Source organism: Mobula birostris, chromosome 4, assembly GCF_030028105.1.
Source record: "Mobula birostris isolate sMobBir1 chromosome 4, sMobBir1.hap1, whole genome shotgun sequence".
NCBI lineage: Eukaryota > Metazoa > Chordata > Chondrichthyes > Myliobatiformes > Myliobatidae > Mobula > Mobula birostris.
Window position 1 is genome coordinate 129,061,379 of NC_092373.1, and position 15,672 is coordinate 129,077,050.

General features: G+C 38.7%; 1 protein-coding gene across 4 annotated transcripts in view; it reads right to left on the reverse strand.

Annotated features, from left to right (window-relative positions):
- The window catches only part of slc10a7 (solute carrier family 10 member 7), a 205,996-nt gene extending 193,604 nt beyond the window's left edge, over positions 1-12,392 (reverse strand). The window contains exons 1-4 of one of the 4 annotated variants that reach the window (XM_072256030.1): positions 12,004-12,374; positions 9,882-9,964; positions 6,038-6,174; positions 3,815-3,890 (exon numbers count right to left, since the gene is read on the reverse strand). In XM_072256030.1, the coding sequence (XP_072112131.1) occupies positions 3,815-3,890; positions 6,038-6,174; positions 9,882-9,964; positions 12,004-12,103 (396 nt within the window). In that variant the 5' untranslated portion in view covers positions 12,104-12,374. Of the gene's footprint in view, positions 1-3,814; positions 3,891-6,037; positions 6,175-9,881; positions 9,965-12,003 lie in introns of all 4 variants that reach the window. The other 3 variants (XM_072256033.1, XM_072256034.1, XM_072256032.1) reach the window with 3 other exon arrangements.
- Positions 12,393-15,672: the final 3,280 nt, after the last annotated feature.

The window sequence follows — 15,672 nt, forward strand, 5'->3', positions numbered from 1 at the left end:
GCACATTGGTTGTTTGCCCCTCTCTGTCATATGTGGTTCTTCGTTGATTCTATTGCATTTCTTTCTACTTACTATGAATGCCCACTAGAAAATAAATCTCATGGTAGAACACCTGATTCCAGTTAATTGGGACACCTCGGGAGCAATACGTTTTGGCCCAATTAAACAGATACCCCAATCAGCCGAAGTTTCATGGAAATAGTTTAAAAAGATGTACAAAAGACAAACTACTGTTTAACTATGTAATAAATTATTTTATTTATTTAAGCAATACAGCGTGGAGTAAGCCCTTTCTGGCCCTTCAAGCAACCTCAATCATGAAATACAAACAAATTAGAACACTATCAATACTACTGCCGTACTATAAAACTATATTAGTTCCTAATAGTTACTGACAGAGAAATTCAGCATATGCTGCCATGCTCTTTTGATTGGCTATAATTAACAAACTCAGTGCGGACACATAGTAGTATCAATAAAGCAATGGACTGCCTTCCCACAATGCTATCAATAATTGCATCCTCCAATCTTCATTTTCATTATAACATTCAAGATGATTGTTGCTACCTTCAGATTCTTCGAAGTTCCTAACTTGAAGTTGTGAAATCATTTAATTTCATTTTCACTCCTGGGCATTTCCGCATCTCCCAGACTGAATGCTTAAAACCACAGTCAGTAAGTCAGTTTTGAATTGTCTTGTGCTTATTTCTCACCAATTATCAATGGCAAAAATCACTGCTTTATGAACACAAGCACACACAACTGATGCTACTTAAAACTGTTCGCTCTAGGCACGGTGTAGTGTATCATGGTCACACAATTGAACAGCTTGAAACTGTTCAGCAACAGTGTCCTGTCCCAATTAAGTGGCATAATGTTCCAAATAAACAGAGAACCCCGGCTATTTTCTTAATTAGTTTTTGTACTTTTAGGGCTGACTCAAGTAAACGGTTGTCCCCGTTAACTAATGGCCTAAATAACCAGAATCCACTGTAAATGGTGACATACATGTACTTTGATAATAAATTTACTTTGAACTTTGAGTTTAAAAGCCGCAAGGAAATGGTGCAACTCTATAGACTACACATCAATGCTAAGTTATTATTAAAGTACATACATTACCATATACTGTACCATCTTGATTCATTTTCATGTAGACATTTACAGGAAAAATATAGCAGAATCTTATAAAAACCCATATATAAAGAAAGGTGAACAAACAACCAGTGTGCAACAAAAGGCAAAATGTGCGAACAATAGTAACACCGAGAATGTGCATTGTAAGGAGTCCTTGAAAGTGAGTCTGTAGGTTGTAGAATCAGTTTAGAGCAGTGGTGAAGTTTTCCACGCCAGTTCAGGAGCATGATGGTTGTAAGGTAACAATAGTTCCTGAACCTGGTGATGTGGACCTAAGGAGCTGCACAGTAGTGTAGTGATAAGCATAACATTTTACAGTATTAGTGATCGGGAATCAATTCCTGCCGTTGTCTGTAAGGAATTTATATGTTCTCCATCCAACCACGTGAATTTCCGTTGAGTGCACCGGTTTCCTCCCACTTTTCAAAGACATATGGATTAGTAATGTGTGGGTGGGCATGATATGTTGGTGCCAGAAGCATGGCAATACCTGCAGGCTACCCCCAGCACATGCTTGGAATGTGCAAATTATTGATCCAAACAATGCATTTTACTGTACGTTTCAATGTACGTGACAAATGTAGCTAATCTTTCTTTTGAAAGGTTTCTGTCCCTCCTGTGCAACGATAGTAGCGAGAAGAGGGCATAGCCTGGATAATGGAAATCCTTATGATGATGCTGCTTTCTTACAGCTGTACGCCATATAATTGTTTGGAGGGTTTTGCCTGTGATGGATTAGGCTTTATCCATTACTTTCTGTAGCTTGTTCCATTCCTTGGCATCGGTGTTTCCATACCAGGCCACGATTAAACCAGTTAGGTTACACTCCACAATGCATTTATAGCAGTTTGACAAAGTTTTAACAAACTTCAAGTTTTGACTTGGAGTACTGTATTCATTCTTGTCACTTCATTATAGCAAGGATGTGAAAGCTTTAGAGAAGGTGCAGAAGAGATTTATCATTTTCCTACCTGGATTAGAGACACATCTTATGAGGAAAGGTAAAGCGAGCCAAGGCATTTCTCTTTTGTACAACGGAAAATGAGAGGTGGACTTGATAGAGTTGTATAGAGCGTGGGCAGCCAGCACCCTTTCTCCCCCCAGGGTGACCATTGACTAATACCAGAAGAGATCTACTTAAGGCATATGGAGGAAAATTTGGGGAGATGTCAGAGTTAGGTTTTGTTTTTATACAGAGTGGTGGGTACCTGGAATGCACTGCCAGTGGTGCTAGTACAAGGGATATTTAAAAGTCTCTCAGATAGGTGTAATCATGCAAGCAAAATGGAGGGTTACGTATGGCTTGTGTAGGAGGAAAGGTTAAGATTGATTGTGCAGTAGGTTTATAGTGGTTGGCACAACATGGTGAACTGAAGGGCCCATGCCATGTTGTACTACTCTACGGTGTATGTTCTACATCCTAAAGTAAAGGTGATGGAAACATACAACATCTTTGTACTGCATCACTGATGCTGCAGTACTCAGATGTATTCCAGCTGTGCCTCCAGCTAACTTACTGCAATGCAGTAATAAAATCTGCATATCTTAAAAGGAAAACTGTCCAGCTATGACGTGTCCATAAAAAAGCAGGGCAGATTCCCTCATAAGTGTATGTAGTTGCTGATGATTTGGCAATGTTCAATTTCTTAAACAACTCAGAAAATCAATGGTTGTGTGCAGCAAGACCCAAACAACATTCAAGCATGAGTTGATAAAAGGCAAGGAGCATTTGTACCAAACAACTGCCAAGAATTGAACATCTCCAGCAAGAGAGAATCTAACTATTAACCCTCAAAGCTCAACAGCATTAACACTGTCAAATGCCCCACCATCAACATCCTGGTTTTCAGCATTGTGCAGGAAACCAGTTGACCAGTCACAGAAATACTGTCGGTAGAAGAACAGGTTATCCAAAAGGGAATGACTTACCTTTACCTCGTGATATAATGCATGTATCAGAGATGTTATAGAATACTGTCTACAAGCCTGGATAAGTGTACAATAGCATTCCAGAAGCTCAACGTTATCCAAGACAACACTAGCTTTTCGAATGGCACCCCAAGGACCATCCTAAATACCCACATTCGTCACCACTGCAGTGTGACTACAGTGTGTACCATCTACAAAATTAACTACAGCTATTTCCCTAACTTATTCCAGTACCATGGCATAAACCTGTGGCTCATACAACCAGGAATGGCAATACCTTCAAAAGCTCCTTGTCGTCATAAATATCAGAAATATAACACAACTCCTTTTTCATTGCTGGATCTAAGTTCTAGAACTTCCTACCCAACACCAGTCTATTCACTTTCACCAGAAGATTATCATCACCTTCACAAGAGCAATTAGGAGTGAACAATTAATGCTGGACTTAACAGTGATCTATAATTCCACTAAATAGATACATTAAAAACATACACATGTAGGTATTTCCTATGGGTTAGATAAGTGAAGATATTTTAAAGTAGAGTGAAAGAAGAGGAACCACTAATAGTTACACAACTGGCAGACTGAAATTAGTTGCTAGGTCTTTTCCCTCCCTTGCTGATATCATGTATTATTACTATAAACTAACTATAAAGACACAAATTAAACCAGAAAAAATAAATGAATTGTAATCATTTCTCTGGAATTGAACTCTAAAATACGATTAAAGATCCAATGTCACACCTACCTCATTTCCACCAACTGCTTTGGTAAGGATTACAGCAGATGACACTGGAGGCGGCATACAACCAACAGTCTGCAAACTGGAACAGAAGCCCAAAACACAGTTAGAAGAGTAGTATTTTCCAAAGTATTGGCCTTGTATAAACTTCTTAGCCCGTTTAAACAGGTGCAAATGAATTTCATATGCCTTCTTCAAGCATTCAATTCCAATAGTAGATTATTTATCTATCAGTGGCATTGGTTAAGTATGTATCGAAAACAGTCAATGTTTTAAACCTGTACATAATACATTTAAATCAAAGGAAGATGTTTTATTATCTGCTAACATATTTACTGAATACCCCAATATGAATCTTGAAACTTTGGGAAGGAAGTTGAATTTCAAAATTTATGATCACATTTTACAATAGTCAGCAATAAAAAGATGTCCGGCAACTGATTGGTGCCCTGCTCCATCCTTGTACTAGCAATCACTTTTACAGTTAAAGATATTTATGCTGAAGTTTGAAGCTTAAAGCATTTCTAAAATCTATACATAATGTAATTCTTTGATTTGAAAGTTTAAAAAATAGCAATCAGAAATTATAGAACCACTTCCAAACATGTATTTCTGTAATTCCTATTCATCTTCTCAAAATAAAAATCAAGATCCATTGAAGGATCTTCCCAAAGACACACATATTCTGCATTTTCTAGTGGCATTATTTACAATTTCTAAACTCAGCAACATTTTAATCAAAATTTCAAAAAGGCTCACCTTCATTTGATTACTATATTATTGAAAGTACATAAAAACTTGGGAATAATTGTCCTGGGACATCAATAGGGGCTAGCCAATGCATTTACACTTCTGGATAAAAGAGAACTTTCGTTGAAAGCCATGTTCTATTATACCAAAACATCTCTGAGATACATGTTCTGAATGGTCTTGTTTTCATTCAGCCTTAGAACGAGTTTCATGCTCCTGGCACAAACATAAACCTGGTTTGCCTATTACCAACCCTTCTACAGCTGTTACACAATGTATGAGTACCAGAAATCTTGGATGCTGGAAATAAAGAAATGTGGCATTGCTGAGACAAAAAACAAAAGACTAATTTTATTCTGTAGAAAAGAATTAGCATAAATATTGTGCCATTGCGTCCATCAAGACTTTATGGAATATTTTATTTCTTAGCAGTTTGTTTGGGTTGACTTTTCTTAAGTCCAGGATTTTCTAGCAGCCTTTCAGACCTTCACTACCATTACATTAGACAGGATTAACAGTGCAGAGAAAACTATTTGTACCAGAATCTTTGGGAACTTCTACAGAATTGCGTTGCATTTCTTTCTTTATACCAAGAATGATGCTCATTACACAGACGGAATCAATTTGTCTCTATGTACAGATCATCTCCAGCTTATGAACACCCAGCCTACAGACAGCCCATACATTTAAACGAACATTTGGGAGACCAGCAGCATGGGTTTGCTGACTACTGCCTGATTGCAGTCACCATCCGCAGCCTGGGAATTCAGTTCACTGTCACATTTCCTACTTGTGGACTGTTTGGTTACAATCAGTTTGCAGGAACTGAATACTCCCATAACTGAATAGATCTCCAGAGTTATAAGTTATCTCGAATTTCTAATGAAAATACTAGACTTTTGTGAAGTAATATGCAATATTTTGTGATAATTTATACAAGTCCAATAAAAATGCAACTCTTGTGCAGAAGTTAAACCTGAATAACTAATGTCAGAAATCTCCAAATGCTGGAGATACATGTATGCATAAAGTCAAATGTTTCAAATAATTAAGGTTAATACCCTGGGGGAAAGCAGGTCAACATTTCTCAATAACTGCAACTGAAACAGCACTCTACTAAAGGGTCTGGTATGTTTGCTTTCCTTCAAGGAAACTAAGTTTATTGACTTCTAAGCAATTAGTTTAACACTCAAGATTAAACTGCCATGAACAGTTTCCCAGCATAATTAGAAAACGTACGATAGTTCCTCTGCAATATTTTTCTCATTCATTTTTTTTTGAAGAACACAGGTTAGGAAACAGTAGATGTTAATTTGCTGTGAAAATTTAATAATGTTGAAAACTTTAAGTAACAATCACTTTATAACTCAAACCCTCTGTATTGGACAATGTCATATTTAACAAATACTTCCTAAAACTTTTTTTTAAATATCAAATATTGAAACATATTAAAATCAGAATTAGAAGCAAAAGCCTTACCCTTTTAAAAGCCACGGGTTTATAGACGTCAGAGCTAATAACTTAAGATAAAACCAAATAGCCGTCGGGAAAAACACAAGCGTAAAGGCCTGTACAAACATATGAAGTTTGACATGCATCAGAGCATTGGTCAGCTCCTGAAACACGAGAAAGAGAGAAAAATAGTTTACCCAAGAGCACAATACTTCCGTGAATTTAAAATATTTATTTACTTTCCAAACAAACCTTACTGAAACTATAAACAGGATTTATTGAAAAAGCACCTCCATGATTTTCTCTTTTCCAGTTAGAATACTCAATATCCAAAATCTATTAGATCATAGGTATAAAATCTCAGAACACTATTAAAACTATGTCTGGATAGTATCACCAGTGATTTTTCCATACATTTGGTCTTCAGCCAAATATAATAATAAACAATGTCATTCTTGGCTCAGTGTCTGTGCTTCCATTTCCAAGTCAAATGTTCATGGACACCAGTTGCAGGCTAGTCTGAAGTTCTGACAAGTCGGTTCATGGCCTCCTCTTGGGCCAAGATGAGGACACCCAAGGGTGGCAGAGCAACACCTTGTATTCCATCAGTGTAGCCTCCAACCGAATGGCATGAATATTGATTTACCCTTTCCAGTTTAAAAAACTTCTCCCTATTCCCTACTTTGACCTTTCATCTCTTCTCACCTATTTATCACTCCCTTCAGAGTCCCCTCCTCCTTCCCCTCCTCCCATGGTCCACTCTTCTCTACTATCAGAGTCTTTCTTCTCCACTCCTCGACTTTTCCTACCCAGCTTCATCCATCATCTTCCAGCTAGCCTCTTTCCCCTCCCCCACCTTTTTATTCTAGCATCTTTCCCCCTTCTTTCTCAGTCCAGAAAAAGGGTCTGAGCCTGAAATGTCGACTGTTTATTCATCTCCATAGATGCTGCCTGACCTGCTGACTTTCTCCGGCACTTTGTATGTATTGCTTTGAATTTCCAGCATCTGCAAACTTGCTCATGTTTATAGTCTGATGTTCCACTGCTGAAATACCATCATTTGTATAATGTTTTTAAAAGGTGAATGTGAAGATCCAGAAAATGTCTTCAAAGTGAAAAATATGCATATATGCAGGTTTAAGTTCATTTTCAACATTGCTAAAATAAACTGTTTTCACCTCATCGTTAATTCTGGGATCAAGCTGAGTACAGATTAGTGTTGAACATCCACACAGCATACCTGTGTCTGCAGGACATTAATTCTGGCTGGTTTAGGTGTGGTGAGGTGAATTCTTCAGCATACTGCTGGGAAATACTAGCAAGGCAAGTTCTGTCATTGGATTCCATGCAAGTCCTTTGACAGATTTCTAACTACTTGTTTCTTCACCCGCACCCTCTTCCCCCCCGCCCCGCCCCCGGCCATTTCCAATTGCACTGTTCACATGCAGCTAAGAAAATAGGGCACTTCTCAATTCCTTGTAATGATTTTTATGCTTGTTAAGATACAACAGGGAAGAAATACAAACAACAGGAATTCTGCAGATGCTGGAAATTCAAGCAACACACATCAAAGTTGCTGGTGAACGCAGCAGGCCAGGCAGATGCTGGAAAGATGTGTGTTACAGGGAAGAAATACTCTTGTTTCTTGGAAGATGCTAGATTCCCAGAGAACTACAACTTGGGTTTCCAAACTAACATGGTAGAGCTAGAAGGTGGTATAACATAAAATCAAGTCTTTATTCAGTGTTTGTGATAATCATGTAAAATGAATAGGTGGTGTATCACCCAAAAAACAAACAGTTCTTTTCGAAGTGGGATCTTCTCACTTACAAGGTTATGATACAGATCTCCTGGGCACTGCTGCTAACATCAACTGATTATCTAAAAGTAACCAATTTTTCTTTACTTTTAACCAAAGTGACATTTAACCAAAGAATCTTCAAGGGGATAAATGAACAGAAATCAAGCTATTTGTTATTAGAAAAGAAACAAAAGTAACCCATAGCCACCTTTATGCATCTCTTAGCAGCTTGATTAGAGTCAAGTGTATAAAATTTAAAATATTACACACTGTATAAAATTATAAAAACAATAAATGGGCAAGGGAGAAAACTAAGATAGCATGTGTCTAATCACATCCAACAAAATAGGATTTGAAATGTAATATCACTATAATGGATTTGGCTCAGAGTTCAAAGTAAATTTATTTCCAAAGTACGTAGATTTCACCATATACAACCCTGAGAAATACAACCCTGAGAAACATTTTCCTGCGGGCATTCTCAGCAAATCTAGAATAGTAGCCATAACAAGATCAATAAAAAGATCAACCAGAGTGCAGAAGACAACAAACTGTGCAAATGCAAATATAAACAAATAGCAATAAATAATGAGATAACAAAATAAAAAGTCCTTAAAGTGAGATCACTGGTTGTGGGAATATCTCAGTGAATGAGCAAGTGAGTGTAGTTTGTTCAAGAGCTTGATGGTTGAGAGGTAGTAGCTGTTCTTGAACCTGGTGGAGCAAGTCCTAAGGCTCTTATATGTTCTTCCAGAGCATCACAAAAAACAATCAAGCATATGGTATGTGAATGGTATGCTGGCATTTATAGCGAGAGGATTCGAGTACAGGAGCAGGGAGGTACTACTGCAGTTGTACAAGGCCTTGGTGAGACCACACCTGGAGTATTGTGTGCAGTTTTGGTCCCCTAATCTGAGGAAAGACATCCTTGCCATAGAGGGAGTACAGAGAAGGTTCACCAGATTGATTCCTGGGATGGCAGGACTTTCATATGAAGAAAGAATGGATGAACTGGGCTTGTACTCGTTGGAATTTAGAAGATTGAGGGGGGATCTGATTGAAACGTATAAGATCCTAAAGGGATTGGACAGGCTAGATGCAGGAAGATTGTTCCCGATGTTGGGGTTGTCCAGAACGAGCGGTCACAGTTTGAGGATAGAGGGGAAGCCTTTTAGGACCGAGATTAGGAAAAACTTCTTCACACAGAGAGTGGTGAATCTGTGGAATTCTCTGCCACAGGAAACAGTTGAGGCCAGTTCATTGGCTATATTTAAGAGGGAGTTAGATATGGCCCTTGTGGCTACGGGGGTCAGGGGGTATGGAGGGAAGGCTGGGGCGGTGTTCTGAGTTGGATGATCAGCCATGATCATAATAAATGGCGGTGCAGGCTCGAAGGGCCGAATGGCCTACTCCTGCACCTATTTTCTATGTTTCTATAATTATATAAGATGATTTAGTGGTGCTCGCTAAGGTATAAAGATTGCCATACCAAAAGGACCCTTCTACTTCTCTCCAAATTGTTCCACAGAATCATTACATTCTAACCAAACCATTACATGGATGCTCAATTTAATTTTCATCCAAAAAACAGAACTCTAAATGAGGATTGATATTTAAGCTATGGCTTCCTGACTGAAACATTCACATATGCTCAAAGAACTGCAACTCAGCAGAAAATCATTAGAAATCTTTTGACATAGGCTTCATATTTTTTAAAAAATCCTACAATTTGTTCCTAATATTTCAAGGCAGAGTAAACTGGATATTAAAATGAATTTAATAAAACTGTACATGTATACAAAACTAGAAAATGCTGCCAACAAGTCATGCAGCACTTCTGCAGCAAGAGAGAAAGGTGGTTTCTAGCATTCAGCTTTTTGATATATACACATTCTAATATTCTAAATTTAGCTCTAATTACATTTTGGCTTGCACATGACATACTTCATTGACAAAGAAACACAGGCCTACACATAGTAGTTGGAAATTTGTCGGCAATATTTTGTTTGTTTGCCAATATTTTACAAAGCCATGCTTTGATTGCATTAAGTCTGAATCATGAAAACTTACCTCAGTCTTTAATGAAAGCCCACTGTTAAAAAATATAGTAGAAACGGCAATATAAGTTATCGTAATTTCTGGTTTCAATGGCCCTATTAAAAAGTAAAATACAAAATCAAAACTTGATTAGAAAAGAGATAACTTTTTAAGTGTTGAAGTTCAGAACACAAAATATTTAAGTCAAATACCAAAATGAAATATCAGGTATCTTCAGTGTAAAAAAAGTAAAAAATACTTAATATTATTTTCTACTTGTTCAGTTTATTGCTTAATATTACATTATCGGCTGTGTAGTCTACACTGAGCTGAAGTCGACTAAACTTGGGAAAGCTTTAATTTGTTCATCAAATCCATATTTGCTCCAGTTAAAAATGTAAATAACCCACCCTTAATAATTCTTAAAGTTCCAGAAGGTAATTTGTATTGGCTAAGATACAGAAATTATTGTGTAATAGTGCAATGATTTTTTTGTAAAAACATTCAACTGAGCTGGTTAGGCCACAGTTTAACATCTTATCAAAAGGCTGTACTTGTTTAATATCATTTGTAAGCAACAGATATTAAAGATGCTCTATAGTACACTCAAAATTCTAAGGAGTATATTAGAAGATTAGGAGATTATTAGGGATGGTTGGTTTGCTGATTACTATACTTCTACTCTGATCAACATACAAGGTCACCCACATATTTAATGTAATTCACCCAAGAGAAAGTATGTAAAAATACATCCAGCACAGAAATCAGCAGCACAAAGTAATTCCCCAATAGGAAAAAAGACATTATAATAATAGATCAACTTTATAACTTAAATTATGAGAACAATACACTTGCAAATAAAATCAATTTTCAATGCAATATTTGGAATGTCACTATACACAATAACCCCTATGAATATGACATTTTAAGTAAAACAAAAGAAGTTTCAGTCACTATTTATTCAGGTTTAGCTCACTTTAAGCAGACATTCTCGCTGCTTCACTGTATTACCACAAAAACATTAGTGACATTCTCCAAGTTGGATGATTGCATGTTGCATCACACAAAACTTTTAAGCTGACATTGTAACAATACTGAGGGAGAGCTGCAATCTTTCTTCATTTAAACCAAGACTTCTTTTAGAGCCTACCACCATTTCAAAGAACAAAGAAGCTAGCCCAGTGTCTCAAAAAAATCCCCCAATTAACATCATAAAAAAGTTATTGCAATTGGGTTGGCTGTAAGTTTGCTTTGGGCAAATTGGCTGACACGTTAGCTAAATTTTGAAGTACTTAATTGACAAAGTGGTTTGGTGTGTCCAAAGAAAAGTGCTATACAACTTATTGTACCAATGGGAATGACTTTGCAAATATTCAGACTAGATTTAAAGTTAATCTTCATTCTTTGTAAAGCAATAAAATATAAATACCACCAAAATATCACCATGAACAAAGAGTGGCATTTCTCTTTCCCATTCCTCACTCTGATTAACTTCTCACACCTTCTCTTCTCTGCACCTGCCCATCATCTCTCTCTGGTTACCCCCTCCTTCCCTTCCGTCCCCTGTCCTCTCTTATTAGATCCCTTCTTCTTCCACCTATCCTTCCCCAGTTTCTTACTTCTACCTCTTTCCCCACCTGGTCTCACCCATCACCTACTAGCTTGTACTCCTTCCCCTCTCATCTCCTTATTCTGAATTCTGCCCCTTTGCCTCTCCAGTGCTGAAGCAGGTTCTGGCTTGCAACGTCGACTGTTTATTCCCCTCCATAGATAGTGTATGACTTGCTGAGTTCCTCCAGCATTGTGTGTGTGTGTATATTATTGCTCAAGGTTTCTAACATCTGCAGAATCTTTCGTGTTTATAATGGATAAGCACTTTGTGAGTATTTGTGTTTTAAAGCACCGAGGTATCATTACATTCACAAACAAATGAGTTTGAAACGTGACATCCGCAAGGTTGGTAACGTGCACAAGGAGGCAAAACCTGCAACGCTCCCAGTCTTAATGGGAATCAGAAGTGGTACAGGCTTGGACGCGAGTTCAAGTTGCTCCCCTGAATGATTCCCATACAAACGGGCCTGTTCATGTTCCGCCGGTGTACAGTTCAGCCACCAGGTTTCTCTCCTGCCTTACACACCCGACCACTGAAGCTTACCTCCATGCATCCCCACGGAAGGCTGTAGTTTTGCAAAGGTGATCACCAGCACGATGCCCAGCAGGAACCATTGCCGCCTCACACGCTCCAACAGCCCCATGACGGGGAAGAGAACCGAGCCGGTCTGGCCCCGCGACGTCTGCACGTCTCACTGCGCCGCAACAACCACCCAATTCCGCTTCCACTGCCGGACACAAGCGGCACGTCAGGAGGCGGAACCGAGGAGGAGCAACACCGGGGCGGAGGCAAGCATCTTTTTAAAGGATAGCTGGCACCAATAGCCCGACGATAAGGGCGCGCTGCGAGCCATGGGCCTGCTGCGATCGTCCACCGTGGATCCCGCTCCCGCCGACAGGACGCCGGCGACTCGCGAGGCCGCGGGACAGCGATGTGCAAGTTCAGTACCAGCTGATTATAATCCTGCTTTTCGGGAGTCTGCAATTATATAACGCATGCTTGAAACACACTAAACAGTGCAATATACATACCTGTCGTGTGTGGGCGCCAGGCATCGCGTTGCACGTCTAAATTTTGACGTAAATCCAAAACAGATCTTATTCTATTTCAACGAATGTTGAGTTAGTTATTATTGGGATTATTTAAAACTTGTTCTAAAATGTTTTAGTAATGTATATTAAAATATTATTCAGTTCTTAAAAACTACTGACGGCATGAAGAGGGGAATGAATGAATATTCGGTCAGAGGCTGGCTTCTCCACCAACATGCAGAGAAGGTTTCCACCGTCATCTACAAATTACAAGCGTGAAATTATGCCTTTGGCAATATTTATGCCTCGTATCACGGAAGAAGTTGCAGCCTAATTTTGGCATTTTTGCTAATATATAGGACGAATAGTTTAGGAAAGGACACTGAACAATGTTGTGGAGACGTGAACTGAGGCAAATAGTGGAAATGTACAGTATTTTGCATTTCGTAGTGTAATGCTCTGAGTGAAAGTATTTGATGCCGAGGTGAGATTGCAAAATTAACTCGCATTTCTAATTTACAATTCTATTCACCTTGTGCATCATTCTAATTTAAAATAAGTGAGGAGAAAAATTTGATGCCATGTTGTTCTATGATCTCTGTTTCGAATTGACTTTTTAACTGCATAAGTATGGTTCAAATAACATCCAATATTCAACGCTGTAGGATCCTTTCATTTATTGGAAAATATTATTTGTCTCTGCATGAAGCAGGTTCAGAGAAACGATGTGGTATAAATAGAGAATTTAGGAAATCCCTCACTATGTAGAAGATTAAAAATACTGGAGAATTCCGAGTGATGTAGGGATTTAAAGAGAGGTGCAAAATGTACTTAAAGTAAGATTGCATAAATAACAAGTTGGGTAAACAAACAAATCCACAAGGGAAAAAGGGTCTGGCATTTTTCCTTAGGATAATACATGTTTGGATCTCCACTTTCCCAATTAACACTTGGTTAGTAAATGCTAAGGGAGGAAGTGGATTTTTATCATTATCTTTAAGATTGGAAGATTATAAGGACCAACTGTTTGGAAAATTAGGTTCACCTTGGTAGAAAATCATGGTAGTGTTATCTGGAAAATGTAAAAGGTTGATCATTACTCCCAGTAACTGACAAAGTGGTGCTTATTATCTGTCTTAGTTTGTTGTGAGAAGGCCTTGAGAACTCAATTATAAAACAAGCGATTGGGTAGAAGATTAAATTTCAAGTATAGATGCACTAAAGCCAGACCAGACCAAGGTGATCAAATTAGCTGTTTACAACTAAATAGCCAATTTTAAAATGTTTTGAATTGCTTACTCACAAGAATGTGGCTTCTTGGACCAGAAGGGTTGTTACCATGCTGTATCACTTAAAAAGAATTATACACCATAAGAACGGGCCATTGGAACCAACTCATCCATGCCAACCAGTAGTACCTTCCATATTAACCCTATCACCCAACACTTCGTCCATAGTCCTCTGTGTTTAAGTGATTCAAATGCTCCTTTAGACACTTAAATACTATCACAACCCAGCTTTAAGCACTGTCTCAGTCAATGAAATTAAGGCACTTAACACTCTGGGTAAGGAAGGTTCCCCCCTTATCCCCACTGTACCATTTCTCCTTACCCTAAATCTTTGTCCTCTAGTTTTATCTACATCTGATATGGGGAAAAGTTTCCTGCAGTCTACCCTATCTATATTGCTCATAGTTTTATATACTTCAATCACATCCCTTAACCTCCTCCATACCAGTGCAGTCAGATCTGCCTTCTCAAGCCTCAGTGTACAACAAAATGGTTCCATCACTGGCAACATTCAGGTGAATTTCCTTTGCAACTTCTCCAGTTCTACTACCTCTTAGACCTTGGTGACTAGGGCTGCACATGATACTCCAGATGAGGTCAAAAAAGATTTTACCAAGTTTGAGCATGATCTCCCTAATTCTTTATTTGATGCTCCAACCTACAATAGCCAGTAGCCTATATGCCTTCCTAATCAAATTCCTACCTGCATTGCCATCTTTGTGACTTGTATTTTATTGCAGGACAGTCCTGAAGAAGGGTCTTGGCCCAAAACATTGACTGTTTTTTCATTTCCATAGATGCTGCCTGACCTGCTGTGTTCCTCCAGTATTTTGGGTGTGTTGCTTTGGATTTCCAGCGTCTGCAGGCTTTCTCGTGTTTATGTATTTTACTTACTTTGAAATTGTGTTTAGAGATTACAAGTTTGAGGAACAATATTTCCTAAGACCCTACCATTTATGGTTTATGTTCCAGCAGTATATGACCTACCCTTACTAGTGCTCCTAAAATACAACACCTTACATCTGTCTGAATTAAACTCCATCTCCAGCATTTTTCACCATTCCTTCTGACCTTCCCCTCGGAGGTGGAAAGTTTTGTCCTCTGTAAGGGCCTTACCTTTTCCCCCTTCACCCACACCTCAGTGAGTTCTGCGTCCGCCACAACACCAAGCTCTGCCTGCGTCACCTCCATCTGAGCCCACTTGTTTGGCAAGAATACCCCACCTTGCACCGATGACCCCTTCTCCGGTCTCCAGTCCTCCTCCTCTTCTTGGACGCACCACTCTGGTTTTCTGCCTGCTCTGAATCCTTTCATCTCTAATTGCCAAAGAGGCATCAAATTGGCTTGTCTTCAGCACTCCTCCCTCCTCCTCGAACTTCACACCCTCTGAATGCACTGCCTTCCCCCCTCTCCACACCAATCCCAACCTTACCACCAAACCAGCAGACGAAAGAGATGCCCTTGCAGTCTAGCAGACTGACCATTCCTTTGCTGAGACCAGGCGGCAACCCACAGACCCTTCCTCTTACTTACCCTACTGCGGACCGTCACAAAATTGTCTCCGTAATAGAGGGTTGAAAAAAAAATTAGATATAATAGGGCTTACTAAAACGAATTGAATCAACCCAAAAAATTTTCGAAATTGAAACCATATTCGAAGAGTATATTTAACTATTGGGTTATTCATTTGTTTATTCAATTTTGAAAGAGCAAAAGGAAGCGAGGTCCCTAGAATAGAACCCAATGAAAACCCTTGTACAGATTTACATTCAAGATTTACCCAATGTGGACTAGAAATTGTATCCAAGTTCCATGTCCAAAATTTGAAATATCGAATATTAATTGCCCAACAGTGAAATCTAAAGTTGGGCAATGCCAAACTACCCTCCTTT